The 27,656-nt window shown below is 41.8% G+C and overlaps 6 protein-coding genes across 15 annotated transcripts; 2 read left to right on the top strand and 4 right to left on the bottom strand.

Moving 5' to 3' along the window:
- Window positions 1–758: 758 nt before the first annotated feature.
- LOC147043521 (lipocalin) lies at window positions 759–2,313 on the top strand. Its single transcript, XM_085935611.1, has 6 exons — window positions 759–879; window positions 955–1,094; window positions 1,176–1,249; window positions 1,412–1,525; window positions 1,608–1,709; window positions 1,779–2,313. Exons 1-6 carry the CDS (start codon window positions 793–795, stop codon window positions 1,796–1,798), a joined length of 537 nt encoding a protein of 178 aa, XP_085791737.1. The 5' UTR covers window positions 759–792; the 3' UTR covers window positions 1,799–2,313.
- LOC147043520 (zinc finger X-chromosomal protein) lies at window positions 1,872–8,829 on the bottom strand. Of its 9 annotated transcripts, none has more exons than XM_085935606.1 (8): window positions 8,094–8,829; window positions 6,931–7,027; window positions 6,610–6,703; window positions 6,389–6,535; window positions 6,082–6,231; window positions 5,842–5,964; window positions 5,429–5,572; window positions 1,872–5,147 (listed from the first exon to the last, which is right to left on the bottom strand). In XM_085935606.1, the coding sequence occupies exons 3-8, from the start codon at window positions 6,701–6,703 to the stop codon at window positions 3,817–3,819; spliced, it is 1,989 nt and encodes a 662-aa protein (XP_085791732.1). In that variant the 5' UTR covers window positions 6,931–7,027; window positions 8,094–8,829; the 3' UTR covers window positions 1,872–3,816. The 9 variants fall into 9 exon arrangements, with proteins under 9 accessions (XP_085791732.1, XP_085791731.1, XP_085791733.1 ...); XM_085935605.1 differs by having other exon boundaries at window positions 8,115–8,829; XM_085935607.1 differs by having other exon boundaries at window positions 6,389–6,517; window positions 8,115–8,829.
- A 774-nt stretch (window positions 8,830–9,603) lies between these two features.
- LOC147043519 (diamine acetyltransferase 1-like) lies at window positions 9,604–10,809 on the bottom strand. Its single transcript, XM_085935612.1, has 6 exons — window positions 10,569–10,809; window positions 10,448–10,499; window positions 10,283–10,366; window positions 10,118–10,219; window positions 9,971–10,011; window positions 9,604–9,886 (listed from the first exon to the last, which is right to left on the bottom strand). The coding sequence occupies exons 1-6, from the start codon at window positions 10,632–10,634 to the stop codon at window positions 9,719–9,721; spliced, it is 513 nt and encodes a 170-aa protein (XP_085791738.1). The 5' UTR covers window positions 10,635–10,809; the 3' UTR covers window positions 9,604–9,718.
- A 1,130-nt stretch (window positions 10,810–11,939) lies between these two features.
- Window positions 11,940–14,050, bottom strand: prdx4 (peroxiredoxin 4). The gene is made up of 7 exons (XM_085935422.1): window positions 13,753–14,050; window positions 13,097–13,214; window positions 12,893–13,009; window positions 12,603–12,725; window positions 12,387–12,517; window positions 12,214–12,248; window positions 11,940–12,031 (listed from the first exon to the last, which is right to left on the bottom strand). The coding sequence occupies exons 1-7, from the start codon at window positions 13,952–13,954 to the stop codon at window positions 11,981–11,983; spliced, it is 777 nt and encodes a 258-aa protein (XP_085791548.1). The 5' UTR covers window positions 13,955–14,050; the 3' UTR covers window positions 11,940–11,980.
- Window positions 14,051–14,437: 387 nt separating this feature from the next.
- On the bottom strand, window positions 14,438–18,777 carry pdha1a (pyruvate dehydrogenase E1 subunit alpha 1a). 2 transcript variants are annotated; one of them, XM_085935420.1, is made up of 11 exons: window positions 18,646–18,777; window positions 17,006–17,074; window positions 16,753–16,926; window positions 16,529–16,655; window positions 16,361–16,452; window positions 16,191–16,283; window positions 15,931–16,086; window positions 15,635–15,706; window positions 15,481–15,548; window positions 15,247–15,355; window positions 14,438–15,136 (listed from the first exon to the last, which is right to left on the bottom strand). In XM_085935420.1, the coding sequence occupies exons 1-11, from the start codon at window positions 18,697–18,699 to the stop codon at window positions 14,972–14,974; spliced, it is 1,179 nt and encodes a 392-aa protein (XP_085791546.1). In that variant the 5' UTR covers window positions 18,700–18,777; the 3' UTR covers window positions 14,438–14,971. The 2 variants fall into 2 exon arrangements, with proteins under 2 accessions (XP_085791546.1, XP_085791547.1); XM_085935421.1 differs by lacking the exon at window positions 18,646–18,777 and adding an exon at window positions 17,801–17,967.
- On the top strand, window positions 17,896–26,690 carry map7d2a (MAP7 domain containing 2a). Its single transcript, XM_085935419.1, has 18 exons — window positions 17,896–17,969; window positions 19,883–19,912; window positions 20,126–20,218; window positions 20,302–20,397; window positions 20,474–20,551; window positions 20,902–21,065; window positions 21,126–21,207; window positions 21,830–21,916; window positions 22,979–23,085; window positions 23,161–23,276; window positions 23,383–23,615; window positions 23,663–23,810; window positions 23,884–24,022; window positions 24,530–24,634; window positions 24,707–24,757; window positions 24,965–24,995; window positions 25,827–26,340; window positions 26,429–26,690. The coding sequence occupies exons 1-18, from the start codon at window positions 17,903–17,905 to the stop codon at window positions 26,688–26,690; spliced, it is 2,403 nt and encodes an 800-aa protein (XP_085791545.1). The 5' UTR covers window positions 17,896–17,902.
- The last annotated feature ends 966 nt before the right edge of the window (window positions 26,691–27,656 follow it).

Genomic DNA, 27,656 nt, shown 5'->3' with positions numbered 1-27,656 from the left:
CTCAGCGTTTTTCTGGTTTCCCCATCAATGCATCCCCTTTTATTACCATGTGGGCTTCTTGAGTTAAATTATTGTAATGGCTGCATAAGCCACGATAAGAAATTCCAAGTTGGGTTCCCGAACTCACTCAAAATAAAACTGAAGCGTTCTTGTTAAATAATCTGGCAAAAAGTGACATTGCATTGATTACATTCTCCCTCAGGGCTGATTATTTACTTGTTTAAACTGGCAAGGTATGTGAGGATTTAATGCAAAGATCTCCCTGGGACGGACGGGAAAAGGCCATTTTTGTTGCTCTTGTAATTAGACCATATACTATAAATCACTATCAACACTCATTTTTACAATTCTACTCGATAAATCCTGACAGAGCAGGACAAGTGAATACAGTAGATGATCCGATCCACCATATTGGCATTTGGTTTCTCGTGTGTCAAGTTGTTTGTGTTGTAACTGCTGACAGTTGAATTTCATTCTGTGCCCTCTGCCGTGGAATACACCAGAGAGAACCCACTCTTTTGTTCTCCATTTCGAGTCCAACTAAGGGGATTATGAAATATTGCAATGTGACACTCTCAAGGACATTTTGCCGAATCCTAAGCGCGATAGGGTTGAAAGTGTGGCTGCGGGAACATGTTTGGACTCATCCCAACTCTCATTTTTGGTTGGAGTGAGTGTGCTTGCAGGGGAGAGAGAGAAAGAGAGTCCTCCGCTATATAAAGAGATGTCAGGCAGGCAGAGCTTTTACCGTTGGACGTTCTCCTCTTTGTCGTCCGTTGCTTTCCGGCTGCTATGGTCTTATTGGTGAGCGTCTTGGCGGTGGTGCTGACCTCCATCAGGGCAGAAGTCATACCCCCAGCTGACTTCAACGTCCAAGGGGTAAGACGAATGGACTAGGTGGAAAGATTTTGTGTCATTTTTGCAGCCTTTAGGATATTTTGCACGTCTCCGCAGATGGCAGGGAAGTGGTACCTGATCGGTTTCGCCACTAACGGCCAGTGGTTCGTCCGACACCGCGCCAGCATGAAAATGGGCACGGCCATGCTCGACCCAACTGCAGACGGTGACCTGGATATTTCATATGCTAGTTTAAAGTGAGAAAGACAGACTCATGTGGATTTTTGAAGTGCGAGAACGTTGAAGCTGCTTACCATGTATCAGTTGCTCTTATGCAGACCTGATGGAACATGTTGGAGAATGAACAACCTAGCCAAGAAGACAAACATGCCTGGAAAGTTTACATACACAAGTGAGTGTATACTATATTGACTGTACTCAAATATTTATATTTTAAGCAGTAAATCTCAAAATTTGAAGGAGAGTGAATCCACATGCCAAGCATGTTACTCTGCATATCTTTTCCATCCAAGAAGTTCTGCCTTCATGAGAGTTGTCCACTTGTGTCTATCAGGTTGGGGCAATGAGAACGACATGCGCGTGGTGGATGTCAAGTATGACCAGTACGCCCTGACTCAAACAGTTAAGGCGACTGGAGATCATCACACTGTTGTAAACAAGCTGTATGGTAATAATCTTGATTTTACACTTGGTTAGATTTCAAATGTTCCGTTGGTCAAGAGTGGGAGACTAACCTAGTGGTTTCACAGGTCGTGGAGTGGATCTGAGCCAAGATCTGCAAGACAGGTTCAGGCAGTTCTCTCTTGAAAGTGGAATCCTAGCTGAAAACATTGCAATCCTCCCCCAAAATGGTACGGTAAAGACAAACATTTCATTTGGTTTCAACATTTTGAAGGACATAACTGTGTCGGCCCGTTTAGGTGAGTGCACTGCTGCCTAGCTTCCTGCCAGCCACATCTTAACTCATCAAGACATTTTACAAATGTATGCTAATAAAAGTCAAAGAGCTAAAATACTTTGTTTTGTTTTATTACCTTTTTTTTTAACAAATACGACACATCCAGAATGACACAGCCCACTTTCATCAAGTGTTTAACATCTACACGCTTTATACAGATTTGTATACAAAACAATAATTTACGTCCCATAGAAGTCTAGTTACACATAACTATACAACAACTTGTAAATGAAATAAATATAAAAAACAAATCACAAGGGTGAGGGGGTACATGTAAAAAGTACACCACAAGAACCTGTCTTCTGAAGTTGCGTCGACAAACATTTACATTTTTTTTTCCCTTCTGGTAAGAGCATTGTGTGTTGTTTGGAAGAAAAAAAAAAAAAAAAATAGACAGTCCATTTACAGCTTGCAGCACCTCATAGTCGCCCCTCCACTACAGATACGAATCACTATTTAGGCATTTTTGTATTGGATAAATATTATCAGATTTTTATCACTCACTGATCCACAAATTGTCGAATTTTCACTGATCGTGCGACTTTGTATACTAATCTCCGAAGGATTGATTGTTTCTCATTTATGAGCCAATGAGCGTTGGCTATTTGTCACAAAATGCAAGCCACCGTTCCAGCATTGGGAAACACAAATGCTTTAAGTCAGTCATCCATAATTGGCACATACGTTTTGAGAAAAGCCCAAGTGTCAAGCGCTACAGCAGATATGCTCCTAATCCAGACTGCTCTAAGTACACTGGGACTCAGAGACGCACCTTACACACGGGTTTGGGGAAATGAAATGAGGACAGTTACAACTGCAGTCTGCAAAATGAAAAAGGGTATCAAAAAGAGACATTTGCACTATCTGCCATGCAACCCCCCCCTCCCCTCCCCATCATGCAGTCAAAAGTGCAAGTCTACAGAGTTCTGCTGCTCACCGACATCATCAGTGTTATGTACATGTGTATACAAGCCAGGAAACAGGAAGTTGACAGTGTAAAAGATCAGTACAGTGAACCCCCGCGACACAGTAAGACAATTTGAAAGCCATCCTTTCGTGACTTTTATACCAACGAGGCCAAATATTATTTCACGTGTTGGTGGCTTTGTGTGCAGAAGCACCGACCGGTTGTTCGCAATTGCCGTAACATCTGTTAGGGTTGACAAATGATCTTGATCCTATGATTATGTTGGAATGTAGACTAGAATGATTATCTTTGTTTCAACCTTTTACCTTTCCTTGACTCTGAAAAGTTTAACCATTCACTTGTTGAAACTTTCCAAATGGTGTGGAAACGTTCTTGCTTAGTTAGTCATCTAAAATGCTCCACTAGTTTCTGTTTCCACGACCTTGTAAAACAATGAGCTGGGACCCTCCGCACTGATTAACCAGTTGCTGAGGTGTCCACCAAACATGTCCAATGTCACCCCCCTCCCTGCTTGTCCTCAATAAATATGTTCTTGCAAGAGACCAAAGGCAGACTTTGTTCGAACATCGCTGTACCTACAGTCACGAACAAACTGCTGAAAGGGCATACTGTCTCCCGTGTGGTTCTTGCAAATAAGTTAGAGGGAGCACCACTAACCATCTATGCTAACGCCTGTTTGGCTCATGCTAGCAACAAGATAGTGGAAATCCAGACTTGATTGACTGCTTTGGTGTTTAAATTAAAAATACATTTGTTTGGATTGTCTTGTGTTTTGCAGTAAACATCTCATGTGATGTACCAAATACATCTTGAAACACACATGCTTTGCCTTATTTGGAGAACCATGCAAGCAAGTAGTTTCTGATTTCATGACAGTAACACGAATGAATGTGTTGGTTAAAACAGGACCTTAAAAATATATATATAAGAAAGGGGTAAATCTTCAGAGTTTCACCTCTTGGAACATATCCATGATAAACGGGGGTTCACTGTAAACAAGAGGACAGGCTAAGTGCAGCAAACACTTCACATAGTGAGTGGTGCAGTGCTGAGGGTGCGATGGGCCGTCCTATTACTCTGCCTGGACCACATCTTTGTGGTGGCGCAAGATGTGCTGGTTCTTCTCCGACGGTCGTCGGAAGCCTTTTGAACAGATCTCGCAGCGGTGCGGGTAGTCCTTGGTGTGAATGGAAATCACGTGCCGCTTGAATCCCGACGCGTCGCCTGTGCTGTAGTCGCAGTACTGGCACTGGTAAATTCGGCGCTCTTTCTGTCCTTTGCCGATAACCACGGTCACGCTGCTGGCTAGGCTGGCTGCACTCACTCTAGCGGGCGGGCCGGAAGCGGCTGCGGAGGCGCTAGGGGCAGACCTTTTAGGGGACGCAGCGGGAGAGTCTGTCTCTGTCCTCTTGGCCTCGCTCTTTTCAGGGGAGGCCTGTTGCTGTTCCTTGGTGTGGACAGACAAGATGTGGCGACTGAGGACAAAAGGGTCGGCGTTTTTGAAGTTGCAGTGTCGGCACTGGTGGACTTTCTTAGTGCGGTGGGCCACAGAGTGCTTCTTGAGTTCGGACGGCCGGTGGAAGCCTTTGCCGCAAACGGCGCATTTATGCGGGTAGTCCTTGGTGTGCACGGATATGATGTGCCGTTTCAGGTCGCTGGAATTGGAACTTTTGTGGTCACAGTGGGCACAATGGTGGGTTTTATTTTCCTCATGCGTAAGTCCGTGCTGGTTTAACTCCTCCTCGTCCGCAAAGGTCTGGAAACAGCGCTCGCACTTGTACGGCATCTCCTTGCTATGCTTCGTCTTGATGTGAGTCTTGAGGTTGGACGAGTCGGCGGACTTGTAATCGCAATACATGCAGGAGTAAGGCTTCTCGCCTGTATGCGTGCGCATGTGTTTCTTCAACTCGGAGGGGTGACGGAAACCTTTCCCGCATTCCACGCAAATGTGCGGGAAGCTTTTACTGTGAACGGCCAACAAGTGTCGATTGAGCAGTCCTTGCTCAGCTGTTTCATACTCACAGAACTTGCATTTGTGCGTCTTGGCGGCTGGCGGCGGAGGCGGCTGCTGCTGCTGCTGCTGCTGCTGACTCTTGGCTTCCCGATGGTGGTGCTGCAGTCTGTGGGAGAAGAGCGCCGCCTGCTGGTGGAACTCCTTGCCGCACGCTTCGCACTCAAAAGGAGCCTTGGTGCTCAGGGCATGCACCTCCATGTGGTTATGCAAGCTGGCTTTCTTGTTGGTAGTGAAGTCACAGTCTGTGCACTGGTATTTTTTTCGGGTCAGAACCTCCTGGTGGTGATTCTTTGTGTGCCGCTTTAGGAAGCCACGCGATTTGAACTTTTTGCCACAAAGCATGCAGGGATACACCGTCAGAGGTTGACCATAGGGACCGATGATGATGGCTGGGAAGGAGAAAGAAGAGCAACACCATCCATTGATAGTTTTCTCCAGTGACAGCAACAAAAATCAATTGACTGAAATATTACCAAGGCAAGCAGTCTAGGTTAATCTACTAAGTGTCCCATTATCTAGAGTAGACCACATGTGTGGAAAAATACCTTGATGGCTATGGAATTTGAATGGGCTTCTACACGAAAAGAATATATACAAGAAAGTGAAAGGAAAAAAAATCTACCCACACAGAAGTTTTAAAATTCGATTTTCAGTGTGTGACCATTTGTACCTGTTTGGACTTGTCGTGGTTCGGTTCGCCGCTTGGTCTTGTTGCGCTGTCGGCCTATTTCATCAACACCGTCCGATTCGTCGATGTGCAGGAGTGCGCTTGCGGCTCCGTTGCGGTTTTCACAGCTCTCGCTATCCTCCACAACTGTGAGGACAAAAGGAATTACTTCAATAAGATTAAATCTGATTTCCAGTATGATTCAACCAATTATAAAACCTGAGAAACCCCGAGCTGTCACCCATTTAAATGTCACAAATTTTTTTCACAAAAGCATAAAAGCAAGTTCATCACCTCAAACAACTTCAGTCACACACACACACAAAATATTGACATGTCAAAAATAGTATTCGTGACTGTAAGTGAAGTTGCTCAGGCCTGCAAAGTTTGCAATTCAATTGCTTTAACTCACTCACCATGGTTTTCTTGGTGATGAGAATCGTCGACAGACATGTAAACCATTTTCTCTCGAAGTGTTTGGCCCGAATCTGTCAGTGCTACATTATCCATGTCCCCATCGCTGATGTCCACTGATTCTCCTGAAGAACAATTTTTGAGAAAAAAAAAAAAAAAAAAAAAGCATGTCAAGCCTCTTGTTTGTTTCTGATATTTTGAGAACACCATGAGTGAATGCTTCAGTTAAAAATGCTTCTTACCCATGTCATCTTCCCCAGAGTCAGCTTTGAAGATGTAGACCTTTATCACCTCCTGTCCATCTTCATCCTTCTCCACTTCTTGGTCCTCCACTGCTCCTTGAACAGTTACCTCTGTCCCATCCTCTGACACCATTTTGCCAGCTTCATCCACTAGTGAGGGTGACAAAAAGGACTTATCTTCACAATCAATCACAGGAGGTGGTGACATTTACTCTTGGTGCTTCTACACAGTTGAACTTTTGGAGGGAAAAAAATGGCGGCACTGTCGAGTGGTGATCATCAGTACAGCACAAATGAGGTAACTTACATGATATCATCAGATAATCGCCACAACTATCTTGGTCATCATCCTGCTGCTCGGGGTCGAGGCCATCTTCGGGGATGTCACCCATAGCGACGCCTTCCTCCTCACCATCCAAGGCCATCACGCAGGTTTCTACAGCGACATCTTCATCTTCATCGCAGTGCACATACTCAGATACCACATCCTCAACAGCATCCTGGATGACTAGCTCGTCTGGGGCAAACCTGTGCACCGCCATGCCTTCACCCTCGCCCTCTGACACCAACAAAGTCTCTTGAAGCTCCACAACAAACTCCTGCCCGCCGGCACCACCCTCATCTGGAAGAGGCAGGATTACCCAGTTAGCCAGATAAGCATGCAGACCATTTGCTTATTCAAAATAAAGATCCATAGGATTGAATGGCTCACTGTCATGCATGCGTCATCATATTAGGTCAAACTTATCTGGCTAAACTAAGAATCCTGCTTCTTCAAATAACCCCAATAGTGTCTTCTTCTTACTATCTTGTACTTTTGGTACGATATAGACAAGAATGGCTCATTACCCGATCCGTGTAATATTATTTTAGGCTCTTCAGAAGATATTGAAAGTCTGGTGACCTCCTCGTCCATTGTCCTTGCACTGCATTTGTTGCTGGAGAGCTGAAAATAAATAAAAAAAAAACACTTAGGTCTTTCACACTATGAGTAACAGTATTTTTTCTTTCAGATTTTGATAAGTTAGCAATAAAAAAATGTAGTATGCATTTTTTCTTTGATGTCCCTTATTCCAAGTTGGAAGCTAAAACAGCATGATTTAACATACACACATCATTTCAGAGTTCTTTTAGTCCATCGAAACTCTTTACAAGCGAACGAGCACCACCTTCCTGTGTTACATTGTACAGATTTTTACACCCCACCCCCCCCACGGAAAGGGATGCTGAAGGATGCTGGGGTACCATCCGCCAAAATTCAGGGAAAGACACAATTATGGCGTTAAAGATGATTTGCAACAGCGAGCCGTTAATTATTATTATTATTATATTAACATACACCAGCAAACCGAATCAACCAGAGAGACGAGACACGATACGATCAGTCAAGTAAAAATTAATAACTGCAGTGTTGCACTGGCCACCGACGAAGAACACATTTTTTACACGTGAGACAGACTCTAAATGGTTTTATGCAAAACAGTTACAAAGTAAAAAGAGTAGGTTATGGAACAGAGAGAAGAAGCTCGGTCTACATGTCGTGAGCAGAACACACCTCTGCCACAAACAGTTTGATCACACCAGCAGCATCCGCCATTTTGTTAGCTTCGTGTACAAACGAATGCTAATTTTACTCCCGTATGTAGAATAATCAAAACAAAGAAAATAATTTTAACTGCGCTGCTGTTGAGAATTGTCGCGCGTTGATAGAGTTGATACAATACACGCATGGCGGAAGTGATCATACTGCAAAATAAATCCGCTCCTTTTTCGAGCTAGCTAGTTAGCACGCTAACTAAAACGATAGGCCTAAATTCCCGTTACAAATTGTGGCCTTTCTTTGGGCCTGGGCCTAAGAAGAAAAGGCCACACCGCTTCTTTTTGCGGCCTCTCGGTGGAAATTAATGAATAAATTAAAATGTCTCATGCATGCAGAAGAAGAATAAGCCTAATAAAAAATACACAACACACACGAGCAAGTGCACATTTAGCATTGCAAGTGGCCGCCTTACGAGCAACAAGGAGCCCCGTACCAGATGCAGCAGGGATGGCCTCCGTCCGCTCCTCGGCTTACCAGGGCCGCTTGGTCACCCCCCCACTACCCCAGACTCGGGCTCGATTCAATCGGGTATTTGGCGTTATTTGGGCGGGCCGCAGAGGAGTCGAGAAGGAGGGGTCGGGGGGATGTATCTGGAGCTCCACTCAAAGCAAGGCAGAGCGTCTGGAGCCTGATCTTGTCATGCTAGTAGCCCCCCGCTCCTCCAAGCTCCGAGGCCGCCGTCAGCGCGACACGTCACAGCCCCAGAGCTGCAGGAAAATGCGGAAGGGTTTGTGGTGGAAAGCACGCGGATAAGTAGCAAACGAAAACAGGCCATAAACCCGAGACGACCCCTCATTTGTTTCTGTTATATTAATTCGCAAAGACCACTGGGGAGAGTGACACTTGGGGCTCTTTGTTGTACACTTAGCCGTAGAATTGGGGGCAGCAGGCGAGTAGTTTTTACAAAATAGAGTCAAACTATGGTCCCACTTTGGGCATTAAAGTGAAAACAACAGAAATAAACAAATACAAGCTGGAGTAGTTTCCATAGAAATACTAACATCGCTGTACTAGTTTTCCTACACATTTTGATTCGGAACATTGGTTTTCAAACCTTTTGCACCAAGTAACACTTAAAAAAAATATTAGTACTAATGACCACCATTGAAATACAGTCGTGAAGCAGATAGTGTTGGCTCGTGAGTGAACAGTTCGTTCAAAAGAACGACTCTTTTTAGTGAACGTGAGCAAACGTATCACTTCCTGAAGACATTTTTTTTAGGTTCATATGACTTCAACCAACAAGCAATAACGTAACTTATCCCACACACCCGGTAATGCGCATTGAAGCTGGTGCCACCTCGCCGTAAAACAAAACGAAGAAGAAAATGACGCAACTTCCTGTTCACGAACGAGTCAATTTCCCGCTCACGACCGAGTGAGTGACTGATTGTTGCTTTGCCTTTCCCATTCAACAACGGATCAGTGTGTTGTTGAACCATTTGGTGAACGATTCTTTTGAACGAATCTTTTGAGTAAACTGATTCTAAAGATTCCGTTCACTTAAAAGAACTGGAATGCACACCACTATCACTACTTCCTGTTTCCTGTTAAGTAAGTGAAGTGTTACTATTAGAGCGCCAACATCCCAGTGGAGCAAACCGACATTACGCGTAAGAAAAACATTTTGTGCGCGTTTTCAAAAAAGAAAGAAAGATATATATATATATATATATATATATATATATATATATATATATATATATATATATATATATATATATATATATATATATATATATATATATTTAATTACTCCAATGTCTGTCAGAAATGTGGCTCGAAATCGAATCTAGGAATACGTTTGAATAAAACCCTCTCTGCATCACAAAATTTACATTTTATTTGTTGCATTACTGTGATAGTTTTATAATACTGTTTAATGTAAACTTTCAATTAAAAACAATTTCAATTTCCTCTGCTGGTCTTATTTGTATTTGTTTTGTCATTTACTTTGATGTTCCAAAGAAATAAACGTAATAGCAGGCGTAACATGGTACATGTCTGCTCATAGAAAACTGAGGTGGATTAACTGTTTTATTTTGTGTTCATTTTCAACAGCTCCTCCTTGTCAATGGCAAACAGGCGCCAGCCTTCCTCGGATGAAAGGTCAGCCGCCCCCCTTCTCTTGTAGAATTCAATAGACTTGGTGTTGTTTTCTGCTACAATGAAGTGCATGCTGCTGCATCGAGTCCTAACTGCCGTCTGTGACGAGAACACGTGACATGAAGACATAAAGAGGCCACGCAAGATATTGAAGACAATTGTTGACAGTAGCTTTGACTTTACCTCACTCAAGACCTTCAGAATTTGTGAGCCGATACCAAACCCTGGCCAAAGATTGAAATGATGACATGTCATAAACAGACAGTGAGGATTTACACATTATGCAACCATTCGTGTACATGATTAACACTCTTAATTTACAATGTTTACCCCGAAACGCTGGCATGACATAAAAGTCCTCCAGGTACAGCAGCTTTCCAATCCAAGGGTCGTAGGTGAAGTAGTACATGGCGAAGGCGATTACATTGTACCCTAGTGGATGATCGAAAATATCTTATTTCAGTCAATCTCATGAAATCACTTTATTGCTCATACCTTCCGCTGTTTTCTTTTCTGTTGGCACCTCAGCCACCAAGCAGTGGTAGAAGGGATGATCTCCAAAACCATCTTCAAGTAGCTCTACAAGACGAATGCCGACTTTACTGTGTCATTTGTATGAATTAAATATAATTACTGATCTTAACACATTCAGATAATGACCTTTCTCGGTTAGGATGACCTGTTCCTCCATCTCCTCAAATTTTGCAAGTTCCTACAGGACAAAAAAGTATAAATGCTAATGTTAAAGTGCCACCGCTCTCAAGTGCTATAATGAGTTTACCTTGATGAGTCGCAAGATATCACACACGTCCTCCGGTTGGGCCGTCCTTAATATGAAGTTGGCCATTTTCTTTTTTTTCCCTTTTTGCCCTTGCTCACTATCCCTCTGAATGTGAATATAAGCAAAATTTGTTTCTTCATCCGCTTCTCAGGAGTTGACCCCCCCGATGAATTAAACCAGGCTGCATAGACTGAATGGCTTTTGACTGCGTTTGCTTCCCATACTTCACCTGCTCTATATGTATCCTCTGGAATGGAAAAAAACAACAGTCCATATATGGACAAGGTGCTCGTGACATCCTGAGTTTTATCTTTGGAGTGATGACTATATCACATCGTAACGTCCCTGAAGGTAAACATTAATCAGACCTGGAAAATGTTCAAGCTTTTTGACAGTTGACAGTCAAGATTCTACCATATATATTCCACAAAAGTTAACAGTTTATGCTTCATATTTGATCCGTTATGGCCATTGTAAATATCTTTAACAACCAAAAAACTGTTGTATTTCATTTTTTTATTGATTGCTAAATGAACAACACTCCTTACTATACTAGAGTAGATATTCGAATGCTTTTGAGTTCAAATGGCAGGTTGTTGTGATTAAAGAAAGACTAAAACGTTTCTTCCACTATTAACATGACTGTATAAATTGGTGGGAAAAAAAACAACTGTGTTAATGTGTCTGAGATAGGTGTGAATTACCCCATAACTTGGGCGTGGCTATGTTCAGGATTAACCCATCACAGTCATGTTTAATGGGAGTCAACACACACTTGACTCTATTTACACTACTTGTCATTAATACAAAACAATCTTTTTCAAATGCTCTTGTTGGCTTTTTATGACATTTATTATTTTGCTTCGACTTATATTGGCCAGATTTTTTTTATTAGCATAGGATTTGAACAGATGTGTGTAGACTTATATATCGACTATTTATACTAGTCATATGTAGAAAGTATTTTTATTTTAGCCTTTAGAGATTTGTCATTCGTTGATATGTACATGGTATAGCCAAGGGGAGTATTTCCGCCACTGCCAAGAGGTTCCAGGTTTGAATCTTTACTCAGGCTCTGCTCCTGTGTGAAGTTTGCAATATTTTTTTGCATGTATGTGTTTGGTCCAGGTACTCTATTTAAAAACAACGTGTTCTTCAAGCTTCGGGTGAAACTGATGACAATTGGGTGGTACAGTCAGTCATGCATGCCTGTCCATTCGTCACTCAACTGTTAGTGGGCGCTATCTAGTGTTCAAAAGTGGTAACACGAGTAGATTTGTAGTTTGACAGTATTTGTATTGACTCTTGAATTTCACTTAAAAAATGACAGGAATACATTATTACCAGAAAAGAGTTCACCAAACAAGAGTCTTACCAAAACACATTTTATTTGAATTTTCAAATGCATTCCATCAGTTCAGTTTATCAAAATACTTCAGCTTGCCTGAAGGGTCGGGAATGATCTGCAGAGAAGAAAAAGTCAAATTATTTGGGTTTAAGATATTGAAATATTTTAGGCATGTCAGGTGGGTATGATATATAAAAAATATCAGTCAATTTCTATAAAATGGTGGTGTGGTGGGGCATCAGCCAAGAAAGTTTAAACTTGGGTACAACCCCAAGCATGCATGCTCATCATACTCACTGTGTCACTGCCTGGTTTCCATCCTACTGGACAAACTGAAAAAAGTAATTTCATTCCAGTTAGTGCTTGGATGTTAAAATCTTCAAGAATCACCTGATCAGCTATAATTTTTAATGTCTGCATATTCAATACTGAAGCTCCACGTGTTGTCTTTTCATTCGTAGGTTCAGTACCTTCTCCGTGTTTGTCGGTGTACTGGAACGCTTGAACCAGCCGAAGCGTCTCATCCACGGATCGTCCAACTGGAAGGTCATTCATGGTGATCTGCCTCAGGACGCCTTTGTCGTCAATGATGAAGAGCCCCCTTTGAACACATCATCTTTCAAATGAGGTATGACAGTAGAGTAGCGTGACCGGTCGAAACACGGAGACTGGTTTTACGATCGTACCTCAGCGTGTGGCCTTGATCCTCCAGGTAGACTCCGTAGTCTTTGGCAATCTGGTGTGTAAGGTCAGACAAAAGAGGGATTTTCATTGGTCCAAGTCCTCCCTGCTTTCTGGCAGTATTGATCCTGGCAAATGAGGACAATTATTCTCTATACTTGAACAGTAGCACCAAACTGTGTATTTCATTCTCCCTTAAGACAAAACAACTTCACAGCGTGGGCTATGGCTTATCATTTCCAGTCATTTCTTTTTTTTTTTCAGTTGTGGGTATGATGATTTTATGTCAAGTTACCAGGCAAGGTGGGTGAACTGGGAGTCCACCGAGCAGGCAACCACCTCTGTGTTGATGGCCTGAAACTCATGCACGCGATCACTGAAGGCGATGATCTCGGTTGGGCAGACAAATGTGCTGGTGGGGAGGAGAAAAAAACAAATGTCGCTTTCCAGCTATAGCCTTGAAGTCATTAAAACGTGACGTTTGTTAGCGGTCACTCACAAGTCCAGAGGATAGAAGAAAAAGACGAGGTATTTGCCTCTGTAGTCTGACAACTTCAGCTCCTTGAATTCACCATTGATGACTGCTGTTCCTTCCCAGTGTGGTGCAGGCTTTGAAACTGAAAGATCATAGTCATAACCTTTTTGTAAAAGATACTTTAATAAGATTAGACAGGTAGTCTTTACATTATATTTAATTACGTGTGGGCAAAGTAATTATAAAAAAAAAAATATACCAGCATGTTATGTAGTTTGTCTACTGAAAAAACGTTTTTTTGTTTAGGAATCAGTATTGCCCAGCCCCACCGCGAAGCCATGACCTGCAAAAAAAGGACACGTTTCAGATGCTCGAGTTTAGTCCAACCCCTTTGTGTTCCTTTGCCAGGCTCCGTCAAGTGTGCGGGGGGGGCGGGGACGCATGAGGAACATAACATTTAAGAATGACGTGTCCTAAAAATGCACATAGCATTTCATAGCCGGCATTAATGTCTACGTGCAATTTACCACCATAATCTTAAAAAAAAACCTGAGTGATAATAAAGGAGGATGCATCATGTTAGCATTTCTGTTGTCCTGACAACAGCAAGGTGGCATTGCGATGAAGCGTTGCAAATGCACGATTTGAGAAACAGCTCGCACGCATCTTAATTGACTCACTTTTGGCCTGGCTGAGGTGCAGGGAATGATCTGAAACGGGCACACGGGAAGCCTCCCCAGGATAGACGTGTCCTCCCGCGTAGTTGTGACACTGAGCGTTCTTCACTTGCGAGTTGTCTTGAGCGGACGAGAATGTAAAGAAGAACAGGAAAGCGAAACAAAACAGTTCCTTTGGCATGTTGACGTGAACCGAGGTCTCCATCACGTAGTTCCGATGAGTGCACGTAGACAATGGCGCGCGTGTGTAAATCGTGTTGTGATTGTGAAGGCTTTTGCCTTAGTTGCAGTAGCTCTTCGTCTGTACGTATTACGGGAGTTTAGCGTTCATACTACCTCATTACTGCCCTCTTCTGGGGATGAATGATGCTAAACCTCGCAACAGGTAGGTAGCAAGTTGAATGACCATTATATCCAAATAAAATGTGTATATGATCAATAAGACGCGAAAATTCTGCAAAAGTATGATACACAATTCTGTTTTACTGAGTTTTCATCTTTCTTGGTATTCAACCAATTCTCTTAATGTATTCAAGGCAGATTTTTCTATATAATATGTACAGTAATATATTGCTACTGACATGCAGTCATCCAAGCAGTTCTCTGTAAAACTGACTTAACATCACATAATTATGGTCTAAATTTAACACAGCAGCAGTAATAAAAGAAAAACACAGGATTTCAGGTTTTGATTTTTTTTCAGATGTTTATTACATGATTCTCTCATCCTCCTCTCAACGTAACAGTTTTAATTGGCAGAGCAAGTTGCATCCAAACAGGTTTAGACATACCCAAGGTTTTTGGTTGGCAAAATAGGCTAACTCCCACTTTATAGAGAAAAGTCAAACAAAAAGCTCGACATATATTTTGCCTGGTATGGAGTGTGACACAGAAAATATTCTTTGAGAAAACAGCCAATGGATGCTGATGATTTATGTAGAAGTCATCATGCCACATGATCCGAATAATCCTCCTGAATGGAGATTTATTGCTTGTTTGTGACTGTCTACTGATATTTCTAAACAAGATTGCCAAATAAATAGTGATGAATGTAGTACATTTACTTTAAGTAAAACCCCGACCTGTAAAACATACACCATTGACATTGAGGAAGTTGCTGAGACTTCAGGCTGTAGGTCTAAGGTGTGACTTTCACTGCTAAAATATATGCACCAGGGGTAGTTTTACATTGAAGTGAAGTGGGTGGGTAAAAATAACCCATTTAACTGACAGACTTCAACTTGGTCCATGGGTTGGTGCCGCGCACCTCCAGTGGCGCATTGTTGTGAAAGATGTGGTTGCACAGTTCTTCCAGTGGCGGCTCGGGATCCGTGGTGGCAAACTGGGAGGCGTCTTCGATTTCTTTCCTCACCTCGACGTCAATTTCCTACACACACACACACACACACACACACACAACGTAAGAGTTGACTCAATCGTTAAAGCTCAAAAGTTGACGTGAAAATCTTTTTTTTGCTGAGTGGCGGTAGTTGCTACCTTGAGCTCTTCCACGCTGGCCATGTTGTTGCTGAGCATTCGGTCCTTCAGCAAGGAGATGGGGTCACTCTTACTGCGCACTTCCTGGATCTCCTCGCGTGTACGGTAGCTGTGAAGGCAAAGATTGGTGCAGGGTTTTTGTGAAGGTATACTAAAACAGTTGTTTACAAAGTGTTTTTTTTTTTTTTTATCAGTTCAGCTCTATGGTGACCCGTGATACCAAGACTCTATTACCTGACACCAGGATCACTCATACTGTGACCATGATAGCGGTATGTTTGAAGTTCCATAAGAACGGGACCCTGGGGGGAAAAAAAAAAGGTGACCAAGTTGTGAGAACAAAAAAAAAAAAAATCCATCTGTATCATATTAAATACATTTAACCTACTTTCCCAGCTCGGCACATATCGGCAGCAAACCGAGTTGCCTCTCGAACGCAGAGGATATCCATCCCATCCACCTGAAATCCCCCCCGCCCCAAAAAAAGGCAGATTTAATGAATGCATTCAAAGTTGCTAGGGAAAAATAAAACGTGTCCATGACCACAATGCTGTTAAGGGAACAAACACTGCTACCTGCTGGTTAAAAAAAGGAATAGGGCAATCTCCAACTGACAGTCTAAGGACGTTTAATCACTTTCTGAGATCTATAATGTGAATAGATTTGTGGTGCAAGAGTTTGTACCCTGAGACCCGGGATGTAGTCTCCTCTCTTGTAGTAGTCGGTGCTGGCTGCTGCTCGCTCTACGGACGTGCCCATGCCATACCTGTTATTTTCACAAATAAAGATGACGGGCAGCTTCCAAAGTGCGGCCATGTTGTACGTCTCAAAGATTTGACCCTGTGGAGCACACAATTTTCTTGAGGAAAAAAATCCATGCCCTGTAGTGTGTATAATAATATAATAATAATAAGAATAATAATGATAAAGAAAATACGACTCACCTGGTTGGCAGCGCCATCACCATAGAGACAGACACATAACTGTTGATTGCCAAGATAGTTACAGGCCAGAGCTATGCCAGCTCCCAATGGAACCTGACAAGTCAGACACACAAGTTCAAACCTTAAGAAATATACTTTTTGACCACGGAGTACCCATTTGGCACACATACCTGTGCTCCAACGATCCCATTTCCACCATAGAAATGTTTACAGTACATATGCATGGAGCCTCCCTTGCCCTTTGCGATGCCGCTTCTTCGCCCTGCGCAGAAAAATAACCCAAATACAGAATCATCAACATTTCAATGTTGAAAATATTTTGTGACTGTGGGACTCACCAGTGAGCTCTGCCATGATTTCCTTCACAGTGCCTCCCCTTGTTAAAGTGTATCCGTGAGCGCGGTAAGCTGTGATCAGGTGGTCCGATAAATTAATCGCTGCCTCAATACCGACGGCACAGGCTTCCTGTAAAAAGAAATACAAAGCTGAAGTCAAACTGGAGGTGGTATAAAAAAAAAAAAAAAAAAAAAAACAAGACGGAAATATATAGGTTCCTGATTACCTGGCCATCATACAAGTGACAGAAGCCTCTGATGATCTTCTGCTTGTACAATTGATCAGCCTTCAGCTCCATCCGTCTCATTGTCTGCATGGTGCGATAGTACTGCAGACCCTCATCGCGAGTCATCACTACCTGAGTGGCTGGGCCTTCGTCCAGTTTATGGAGGTCGCATTTCTACGGAGAAACAACAACGGGTCAATTATACTCTCAAAGTGTTGTTGGCTTTGACCAGTTGTGTTTTTTGAAAGCCAACCTTTATTTCAAAGGTAGCCTGAGTTGTGAAGTCGGCGTACGTCCTTGCTGACACAACCGCTGCAGCACCCTGAGAACAGACAATGTTCAACACGCGTTTTGAAGTAAATCTGTTCAAATCAAACATACACTAATTCCAATCTGCATCCATTTAAATGAGATCTTCCTAGGTTGCACTCTTTTATGTTAAAATCAAAGATGGATTAGGCTATAAAGCATCAAGGCAGGGTTTAAGGCAAGTTTGGGGTTTCGATTTAAGTTTTCATGGTTACAATCCGGAGCCAAGATAGGAGTTTGAAGATTTCAAATCAGGGCTGCCAGAGGAGGTGGGTTTGTTTGTGTTGGCAATGAACCACTCCCTCTCTCAAGTTATATTTAAAAAGGGTCTGTTTACTTTTGACCCACCTTGAATGCATCAGTCGTCACTGCCATTATGTGCCGATGTGAGATTACATTTGTCAATGGCAGCGAATATGAATCAGAACAGAGTATCGTAGAGTCATTTTTCACTGAGGTGTAAATTTGATCTTAATCTATCGTAGCAGTGTGCAGGCGTAAATTGCATAATCATAATCAAAATGACCAATGTATTCAAGTTTATATAGGAAGCCTGTCATGTGGAAAGCATTGGTCAACGAAAAGAATTTAGCCAGCTGTGAGCTACTATTCGGCCTAACAAGGTCAACAGATCGCTGACAGTTTCATTTTGGGTATCCATATCCAGGATGTAGGATGGAGGTCGTTGCAAAATGTTATTGCACCAAAGCCTCCGCGATACAAAAAACAGTGCACTTACATTTCTTTGAGCACACGTCCTAACCACATTGGAGAAAACAGACAGCATCTTTACTGGGTTAGCTTGCTACCGCCCAACAATACTACGTCCTTCGGGTAGCCGATGTACTGCTTCCGCTTAATTTCTTCTTCTACGCGTAAACTGTTGTCATGGAAGCGTTGCTGCCACCGCCGTTCTAGCGGTGCGTATGAGACAAGACAAGAGGATAAACAAACTCCAATGCAAAGTTATTTTTTTTATGAACTGTTTGCAGATGTCTTCATGCTGGATTTCACCCTTGATTGAGGTCTACACTAACTTAAAGTGGCATTGTGGTTTTTAGTAACATTGCCGTCTAAAACACCAAATGTAATAGTGTCCCAAGACATAAACGTATGTAGTAAATATTGTCACATTTATGCGCAGTTTCACTCTCTAAATTTAATTATTGGGATAAATCCCCGTCTCTACAATACTCTATATTACTGAGACTATATTACTACATATGTAGATATATACGGACAGGATGTATTTTTATGTCTTGTGAGGATAAAGTGATTCGGACAATGAATAGATTGGATGGTATTATGATTATTTCTCAAGGGAAATTTTAACACAAGACAGTGGTTTGCCAGTACTGTACTTTAATAGAGGTTTGCAAAACATAACAGAGCTACTGTAATCGATGTATATTTAATTTATATAGCCATCTATTTTTTATTTCATTTTTAGATGTATGTCATTTAAATGTAAATACAAATATCGTTCTATTAATGCTTTCCAAGAGACACTCCCCCCATTGGCTATGAAGTGCGTCATGCAGTCAGTGCATGGTTCAGCTGTGTTCACTGGATAGCAAATGTTACCTCAGCATCATCCGCGCCAGACTCCTCATTCCGAGCCCTCGCCATGACCTTCATCGACACTGTTTAGCTTCATGCTGAGGTTGTTTTATTCTCTGGAGGTTCGCTGCTGAAAGCGGACACCTGAGCTGCATAGCAGCGTCACTGCGGCTCTTATTTTGTATATGCGACCATGGCCAGCATACTAGCACCGTCCGACGCAGTGCCAGCGGGTAAATATTTACATCATTATTTCTTCTTTAATATGATGTTTTCATTAGGCTTCATAGAAGGCTCGTGAATAACGTCATGTTTTAACTGCGCGCTGTGCTCGATGCAAACAATAGCCAAATGTGTGCATGATGATGCAAGCCTAGCCATGCTTCATATTCTTGGAAAGATATCAAAATTGACATTCATTAAAAATGACGTCATCGTTGTTTCTGTTATTTGTTTCATTGTGCTTGCGGATAGGATAGGCTTGTTGGATATTTAAAGGCGCGACGTCTATTCTACGTTGTTATTGTAATGACGTCACTGTGTCGTCGAAGGGCTTTGAAGGGTCTTGGCCCCCTAGAGATTAGAATATTATTTTACAAGCATCCTCCCTACGCTAGTGATGGAGATGATGATGATGATGGTAAAAGTCTTTTTTAGGCCCTCCACATCCTGAAAGAAGAGAAACATCATCAGGTCAGTATAATCATATTTCCTGTAATGATGTCACCATGTGCAGAGAACAGCTCCATGTCACACTGAGTGAGGTTCACTGCACATTGCAGACAAATTGGCTAAAATCGAAGTTCTAAATAGTGCTGGCATGATAGCAAAACTGGGATTTAGGTATGATACTTGCAAAGTATGCAGATACTGAAACAATATTATGACAAAATAAAAAAAATATTTCTTTGTATTGATTCAAAATAAAAAAAAATTTTTTTTTAAAGTTTTTTCTTCTGATAAAATAAAGAAGGGAAAAGAGCCCAAAATTCAGCTATTATATCTGCTTCCGTTGTAACCTTGTTTGAAATTAAAAAATTGCTTCACGGAAGACACATTTTTGCCACAAAACAGACAACCAGCAAAGAGTTTTCTTTTGTCCTCAAATTATTGATTGGACAGTTTATTATTAAAAAAAAAAAGTAAAAACTGCTCACTCGGTGTAGCACAGAACTGTAGTGAGTCTTTTGTGGGAAATCTACCTTTCTGGATGCATTGTAGTAGTGAGCAGGTTAATAGCCATGCCAGACTTAAAGGTAAGATAGTTTATTTTCAAGCCCATTTTATTATTGTGGGTCATAGTGATGTAAAATTGTACTAAACCATAACAAATTCTCTTTCGTTTGCATTATTACAACCTCAATATGATGCAGTGTAGTTTGACACCATGACAAACTACAACCACAACAACTGTGTTAAATTAAATTGTGCAGTAAAAGCAAAAATGTGCATTCATGTCTTGTGTGACTTTGCCTCAACATATTATTTGGTTTCTGCGCTACAGTCGAAAAGATGGCACCTCCAACTGTCCCGCTACTTCCCGACAAGAGAAATGGAACAAACATTCACAGCTCCCCGAGCAGAACTAAAAAAACAAGTGAGTTATCTAAACCAACACTGAAAATATTGAGACAAAACCAAATGTCCCATCTCTCCTTCCACATTGGTGATCACATAAAGCTGCAACTAACACAGACAAGAAGCCTCTTTTGAATGGCCATGCATCACCTTCACATTTGGTTGTAAACATCAGCACCAACCCTGCCAACAAACCAAGTAAGTGTCACTCCAGTGTCACATTCTTTCGTCTTTAATTACCCTGTATTGATTTCCTTCAACGTCTACCCTTCAGTTGCGGAGGGTTTTTTGAAGACAGACGACAGGATGCGTTTAGCCAAAGAGAGACGGGAGGAGAGGGACAGAAGCCTTGGTAAGGGAGCTCTTCTTTTCCAAGCACAAAAGTCACACCATTGGACCTTTTCTGTATTCTCTCTGAAATGGCTTTAGGTTTGCTATTCTGACGCTTTCCGCCCCGCCGCGTAATTGCTTTGCCAGTAGAACATTCACTCTGAGCTCGCTGACTTGATGAGCTATGTCAGAGCAGAGAATGTTGACCTGCGCATATAGAGTAGCCTGCAAAAATGGGTCTCCTTACAGATAGCGCTGCAGCTCGAGCCTCATGACCACAGTCGATTCGCTCAGTAATCCTGTGCGAATGCTGACCTGATATGACTAAGATGTTCATTAAAAACTACAACGTTTGCGTTTCATCTCTTTCAGCGGCACGGGAGCAGCTGATCAGGGAGAAAGAGCGTCGGGCTCAGCTGCAGTACGAGCGCACGGTTGAGGAGCGCTGGAAGCGGATGGAGGAGCAGAGGAACAAGGAGGAGCTGCGCCGAGCTGCTGTGGAGGAGAAGCGAAGACTGCAACTAGAGGAGGAGAGGGTCAGCTGAATCCAGATCACCCTAAATAAATACGTGTAAATTGACCCATGATGCGTTTAGGAGCGGTTGGAGGCCCTGATGAAACGCTCTCTGGAGCGCAGCCTGACGCTGGAGAACAGACACAAACGTTGGAGCAGAGCAGGTGAGAGAACGTTCAGGTTGTGGGAGTAACATTAAGCTTAAACAGGAGAACATTTGGTCATTTGAAACAGCCGCCGACTATAGCTTATATGCATTTTATTTTCTGTATGCCACACACAATCTAATCTGAGCCAATACAAGAGCAAAAAATATATAAATGTAGAAATCAATTGATTTACAGACTGCCCGCTCCAGAGAGAGTCAGGGGATCTTACCAAAGCACACCCAAAAGTTGTTTGAAAAAAAATAAAATAAAGCTCATTATTTGTAAAGGCATACTTTTTCATACACCTCTTGTATTGGATCTAATTCTTTTGAGTGAGAGCTTTCTTCTTGGCCCAATGAGTGCTGACAGCTTGGCTTATCAACATAAAAATGCACGAGTAGAAGACAGCATGGTGTGACATATCTGCACTGACATCTGTGTGTCGCTAATATACTCATTTTGTTCATGCAAAACTGTGCCACTGTGTTTGAGTGCACACAACCCAAGATGGCTACAAATGAAAGTGTGTTACGTACTAAAAATGTCCTTATATACTTACATCTTGGTCTCAAAGGCCTGATGAGTCTCAAAAGAAAATGGTCATAATGCTCTGCTTTGCTCCACCTGGTGACTTTAGGTGACAGTGAGAATGCACCGCTCTCTTTCTCTGCTGCCGCCCTTTCCCATGGCCTTGCCTCCCCTCTTCCTGCTGTCAGCGAATCTGGTAATGTTTACCTCTCCCCAGCAGCCACCTCCACTCCCATTTGTATATCCCCTATAATTTTATACCTGCATTTGTTTGCCTTTTGGTGGGACATGAATGCACCACGAACAAAGACAAACCACTGTTATGCCTGCATGTTGTGGGTGGGTGTTTTTGTTTTTTAGTTTGGAAGCAAAGTCGTTTTTAATGTTGAAAGACGAATCATTCTGGATTTAAAAAAAAAAAACCTTTCAGATCTATATACTCAGACCTATAATGCAAAATGTGTTTTGTTTAATACATTTCTTGTATTGGGTTTGTTTAGCACTGTAATATTGAGACAAATGTTGTTTTTTCCTGTGCTGTATGTTTCTTACATTAGAAGCAGATGACAAAGTAGGTCAAAAATGATTGTACCATTGTAAGATATTTCTTATTTGCTCTTCTAATATTGGTTAGAATTTAGAATGCTGGATTTCACTAAATAATTCCCCTTTCAAATAGTGACTACGAGAACATTAGCATCTTTACAAACAGCACAGCAGACCACATGAAAATTGTTCTGACCGCCATTTCTGGTGTGCTACATTTTCCTAAAACCGTTTCAATGACCTTTGATGAGCAGATTTTTTTTGCGGATTAATTTCACGTGATCTACTACATAAATGTACATACTACCCAAATAGATATAACTTCACGTTTTAGAGATTACACTCCACAGATGATGACAGATGGAACCAGAGGACATGTGGGATAGCAAGAAAACAGTTTGTAGCCTTGTGTGTGATGAATGTTATGGCGTGTCAGTGACTGTACAATGTTGCATTCATGTGCTTCATTGGCACTTTCCACTCCCGCTGTTTAGCAACAGGATGGACCTGCCAGACTTGTAAAATCAGTGAAATTTAACATGGATGCTAATTAATTAGCACAGTGATGGCATAGCTTCTGCAAGTGGCTGTAAACAAGACTCCGTAAGCTTCACACACTTTTCCGGACAAGTCGACACCCCCACATCGCTGCTACGCTGATAGCCATCTGCTGTCATTTGATTTCATAAGCATCCTATTTGTTGTCACGCAGCGCCCTGCAGCCCTCGCAGATCACCTTTGTGCACCTCACGGAGCCCTGCTGATTCTCATAGAAGCGGACTACTGGAAGGGTCTCAGTCCACTCCTAACACCCCCAAGGTTAGACCTGCCAACCTCCACTTGTAACCTCTGTTAATACAACGAAGGGAAACACTCATTCTCTGTTGCTCTCAGAAAGAGCGTCTGCGAAAGGAGAGGAGAACTGGATCCCCAGGCGGTCCATATTCAAAGAGAAGATCCGAGTCGCCTATTAATATCACTAGACAGATGACATCTCCGATGACTTCCAGGTGAGATCCTTTTTCTCGTGTTCAAATGTGAGCCTAATTTTGTTTTGTTTTTTGTTTTGCAAAATTGAATTTTATTTTTATAATTTTGTCCAACATATGACCGCAGGCTGGCTTCTAAGACACACATGCAGTCTCCCAGCAATGTTCCTGAGTACCACCACTCTCCCAACAAACCTCGACATTTGAATAATAATAAAGCCCAAAAGGGTGAAGGGGCGGGAAAAAATAACCCCCAAATCAAATCATCTGAAGTCGTCAAAGGTGATGCACCTGAGAAAAAAGAAGACCCTTTTGAGAAGAGATCTGAGCATGTTGTTCAAAATAGAGAAAAGAAAAGCGGTAGGTGTCTGATATTATTGTTAACAAACATATATAGCACATGTTTATCTCATCACCATGCACGGCTGCAGGGAAGCCAACAAACGGGATAACCAATGCGGAGGAGGCTAGCAAGCTGCTAGCAGAGCGTCGACGCCAGGCTCGGGCACAGAAAGAACTGGACGACAAAAAACGAGAACAAGCGTGTGATGAAAGGTGGGGGACAATTGTTTCATGAAAAGCAAAATGGATTGAATTTATATACGCAAATGATGTGCCCTGCTGTCAGGCTCTATGAAAAGCAGCAGACCATACAAGATGCACAAGAACAATGGCAGCACATGGCCAAGGAGTCGGGGGAAAATGTCACCGTTTCTTATAAGGCAACACAACAAGAGAAACAAGAGAAAGAGCCAATCAGCACAGAGGTAAGAATTTGTTTTCCATCATGTTGGATGGCTCCTGTTTTCATGATTCAAAATACATTTATATATACGTTTGTGCGTTATAGCTCACATCTATGCATTGTTGCTTTTTAATGAAAAAATCCATTTTTTTGGGCCATATTATGGTGTAGCCCCACTAGTCTAAAGACAAAATTCTTATTAATGCATTTGTGGAATATGAATTAAGCAGCAAAATGACATCACAGTTGCTCAGGGCTCAGTCATTTCACTCCACAGCATTTGTGGAATATGAATTAAGCAGCAAAATGACATCACAGTTGATCAGGGCTCAGTCCTTTTAGTCCACAGCAAGTGTCAAAATGGCCACCTCCTGTGTTGGACAAAAACAGGTGGATTTTGCTCATATTTCACAAACGCAACATTACTCAGAATTCCGTGTTTGATCAAAATGAAATACAATACAAATCTGTTTGTAGGCCCATTGTGATTAGTTTGCTCTGTCTTCAATGTTTTGCTCAATACCTTCAGAGAGAAAAGGCTAAAGTTCAAGCAGAAGAAGAAGCGCAGCGTCAACGTCAAGACCGAGAACAACAGTTGCAACAGGACGAGGAGGAGAGGCAGCTGAGAAAGAAGGTTCTATGAAACAGACAAATGTTTTTGTTCACCGCATTTAACTTGAATTTACACGTTGACACCTTTTTGCAGAGAATCGAGCAGATCATGAGGAGAACGAGGAAAGGAGAAACTGACGTGAAGGTACTGAACGAGACTTCCTCTCATACAGTCCCCCTGCTGCCTTCAAACACCTGCTGATGTCACTTTTTTATTTTTATTTTTTATTTTAATTTATTTTTGTTTTCTCTTGATTGTGTATTTATTAAATTCTATGATGGTACTTTGGTTTTGCCTCCTATTTGTCGCAAATGTTGATTTCATGGTCATTTTTCTGCATTAAATCTAAAGGACGAACAGGTTGAGAGCAGATCACCACCAGGTTAGTATTGATTTAGTTACCATGCCAACTTTTGCTGCTTCTCCTGCTTATGTCAGCTGTTTTGTACGCCCTCCAGATGCGTGCATGGCAGTCGAGCTTTTTTTAAAACGCAATTTACTTTTTCAAATGAGGTTTTTGTTTTTTGCTTGTTAATTAGCAGGAACTTGCAACTGATGGGGTGATGCATGGTCTTAGAAAAAAAAGGTATTAAAACAACTGCAATGTTTTTACGTTGTCATTTATAAGTGAATGATGCATGTTGAATCTTGACAATAGTTTGAACTCCAATGAATGCCATTCTGCATTTGTAATCTTTCTCTGTCCCTGTCAAATGCGTGCTTTGGCTAAGATTGACTGGCTGAATCTCGTGCACGTAATGACCTGTCTCGTTTATCTAATGTTAGCTCCCACACATTTAAATCAATTTCCAGGGAGGGGAAATTGACCTATATATCCTGAAATGTCATTTAATGGAGTGGAGCACCATGGGAACTGGCTTAAAATGAATGCGCCCTTGACATTATCGGCAAAATTCTGACGCAGCTCTTTAAAGACACATCAGTTATACTGCTGAGTATTATATCAGATTTCTGTTTCTATAGTAAGTCTAACTTTTCAAAATCCTGCCTCCCAACGTCAGTTCATCTAAAAATCTGCGAAACAAATATAGGCTAGAGAAGGATCTAGTGTTCTCGAATTTGCTCTGCCATTTATACACCCTCCGGGAACACTAAGTGAATCAAAGTAGCGTAGTCTACCATATCCACGTGACCTGAATCTGGAGGGTTCAAATGAAGTAAAGCCCACTGTGATGTTTGTTATTCTCCACAGGGGAGGTAGAGCCAATTCAAAGTAAAGCTCAGGAAGACTTTATATGGTCTAAAAAGCAGGTCACAAGCAACAGGGAGGGGGAAAAAGCAGCAGCACAGATGGACCATCGGAAGCATGTTGAAAACAACGCTCAAGTTCTGCCAGCTCACAGTGTTCCCGACAAAAAAATGGACAGCAGAAAAATAATCGTTGCAGATGAATTAAACAAGGAAGGTGTGGATGTTCTCCAACAAGTGCAAGTGAATGTAAACAAGCAACCGAGAATCCATTTTAAAGACCCATTTGCAAAAGAACCAACCAATGAGGCAGTTCAACAAAATGAGATGAATGGAGCAGTCAAGTGGAGAGAAAGTGTTCCCATGAGAGATCAAATAAAAGCTGAGGTAAGCAAACAGAAAGCGGCATCCTCGGCATCGGGACAAGAAGGACGAGGACCTCAACCACCACCAGCCGTTCATCTGAAACCACTGGAGGTGAAACAGTCTCGTGACGAGGTGCAGTCAATGGACGTCAGGTGAGCCACACTGGCCTTCTAAATGAGATCATTGAATCGACCTGACGCCATGAGATTCAAACCTGATCATTTTTTGATTATTTTCCAGCCCATCTTCAAAGGAGGAATTGATTTCCATCCCAGAATTCTCACCAGTGAATGAAACCCAGGAATGTGGCTTAAGTAACACCCGGGCCCTTCAGGACCTGATGGACCTGACCGGCAGCGTCACATACCCCAAAAAAACCTCTGAAGACAATGTGGGCGGCGACTGCAACAAAAATCTCATCCAGGGGGTCGTCACCCCCACGTCGGACTCTAAGATCGTTGGGATGTCGCTTTCCTCCTCACCTCAACTTAATATCCATTAGCGCAACCATCGTTTCCTCCCTTACGCACGCTAGACTTTAAAAAATAAACTTCTGCATTTATGGAAAAGAGCCATAGAAACTGACAGTAACTAAAATTACATCTTGCATTATTGTAGTCTACTCATCAAAACACACATAGCAGATATAGATGATAGTGAGGGACTAAAAGTGGAACTGTTATTAATTGGCAACCAGTCAAAGGTGTAATAATCCCTTTCATTTACAAGCTAGTGTCAATATTGAACACAACTCTGTTTGTTTTTGTGAATGTTTGTCAAAATAATGTCACCACCATTAGTCATGTTGTACAATCTAAATCAACTGCTTCCAGTAACAGAGTAGTAGTAGGGCAAGACATTTTGCTTCCGTTTTTTTTTTTTCAAGTAAAAATAATCAACAATTAATTCCACAAATATTATTGTTAAATGAGTCAATTTTCATCCCAAAGAGTCAAGTAGGTCAAGGTTTATGGACTTTTATGAACCATGTCGAATACCATAGTATCAAGACAATTTCATGTTTTGCTTGCGCAACCACTTGGATGAAGGTTTATGTACAAAAAGTAAGGAAGAGCTTTGATACTGCAATTCTGTGCTGCTACTATTTGACTTAGTCTTGTATTTCCCTCTATGCTGTGATCATTATGTGTGTGACCTATAACATCATGTCCAAGTAACAACGCTTAACAGCAACTTTCTTGCATATGTATGTTTCCATCAACTTTCCACTATCCCCAGCAAGGGCTTTTAAAATGGTCATGTACTGTAGCTTATCGAGTAATTTAGATTGACAAACAGAGCAATTGGAATGATTTGAATTGAAAGAAAAATATTTGAATTGCACACACAATTTAGCTGAAATAGAAATATATCATCTTATATTTCAAAATAAGTGAATTTAAAATTGTCACTGTTGAGTGGTGCATGTTATCATGGTAAAGATGATTAATAAAATTCTAAGTGATCA

This window comes from Syngnathus leptorhynchus, chromosome 17, assembly GCF_054491065.1.
Source record: "Syngnathus leptorhynchus isolate UIUO chromosome 17, UIUO_Slep, whole genome shotgun sequence".
Lineage (NCBI taxonomy): Eukaryota > Metazoa > Chordata > Actinopteri > Syngnathiformes > Syngnathidae > Syngnathus > Syngnathus leptorhynchus.
The sequence above is the reverse complement of the archived record's forward strand: the minus strand, read 5'-3'. Positions and strand labels throughout refer to the sequence as shown.

Coding starts and splice junctions, on each gene's coding strand:
- map7d2a (XM_085935419.1), top strand. CDS start 17,903: ATGTACTGCTTCCGCTTAATTTCTTCTTCTACGCGTAAACTGTTGTCA. Junction 20,552..20,901: donor GGAGAGGGACAGAAGCCTTG/GTAAGGGAGCTC, acceptor CATCTCTTTCAG/CGGCACGGGAGCAGCTGATC. Junction 23,277..23,382: donor ACATCTCCGATGACTTCCAG/GTGAGATCCTTT, acceptor ATATGACCGCAG/GCTGGCTTCTAAGACACACA.
- pdha1a (XM_085935420.1), bottom strand. CDS start 18,699: ATGAAGGTCATGGCGAGGGCTCGGAATGAGGAGTCTGGCGCGGATGAT. Junction 17,075..18,645: donor CTGGCGCGGATGATGCTGAG/GTAACATTTGCT, acceptor GTCTGTTCTCAG/GGTGCTGCAGCGGTTGTGTC. Junction 16,656..16,752: donor GTCACTTGTATGATGGCCAG/GTAATCAGGAAC, acceptor TTCTTTTTACAG/GAAGCCTGTGCCGTCGGTAT.
- prdx4 (XM_085935422.1), bottom strand. CDS start 13,954: ATGGAGACCTCGGTTCACGTCAACATGCCAAAGGAACTGTTTTGTTTC. Junction 13,215..13,752: donor GCACCTCAGCCAGGCCAAAA/GTGAGTCAATTA, acceptor ATGATCTTTCAG/TTTCAAAGCCTGCACCACAC. Junction 12,249..12,386: donor CACCGACAAACACGGAGAAG/GTACTGAACCTA, acceptor TACTTTTTTCAG/TTTGTCCAGTAGGATGGAAA.
- LOC147043521 (XM_085935611.1), top strand. CDS start 793: ATGGTCTTATTGGTGAGCGTCTTGGCGGTGGTGCTGACCTCCATCAGG. Junction 880..954: donor CTGACTTCAACGTCCAAGGG/GTAAGACGAATG, acceptor ACGTCTCCGCAG/ATGGCAGGGAAGTGGTACCT. Junction 1,526..1,607: donor TGTTGTAAACAAGCTGTATG/GTAATAATCTTG, acceptor GTGGTTTCACAG/GTCGTGGAGTGGATCTGAGC.
- LOC147043520 (XM_085935601.1), bottom strand. CDS start 7,678: ATGGCGGATGCTGCTGGTGTGATCAAACTGTTTGTGGCAGAG. Junction 7,028..7,636: donor TCAAACTGTTTGTGGCAGAG/GTGTGTTCTGCT, acceptor ATTTATTTTCAG/CTCTCCAGCAACAAATGCAG. Junction 5,148..5,428: donor ACCACGACAAGTCCAAACAG/GTACAAATGGTC, acceptor TCTCCTTCCCAG/CCATCATCATCGGTCCCTAT.
- LOC147043519 (XM_085935612.1), bottom strand. CDS start 10,634: ATGGCCAACTTCATATTAAGGACGGCCCAACCGGAGGACGTGTGTGAT. Junction 10,500..10,568: donor ATATCTTGCGACTCATCAAG/GTAAACTCATTA, acceptor TTTGTCCTGTAG/GAACTTGCAAAATTTGAGGA. Junction 10,220..10,282: donor AGAAAAGAAAACAGCGGAAG/GTATGAGCAATA, acceptor ATCATCCACTAG/GGTACAATGTAATCGCCTTC.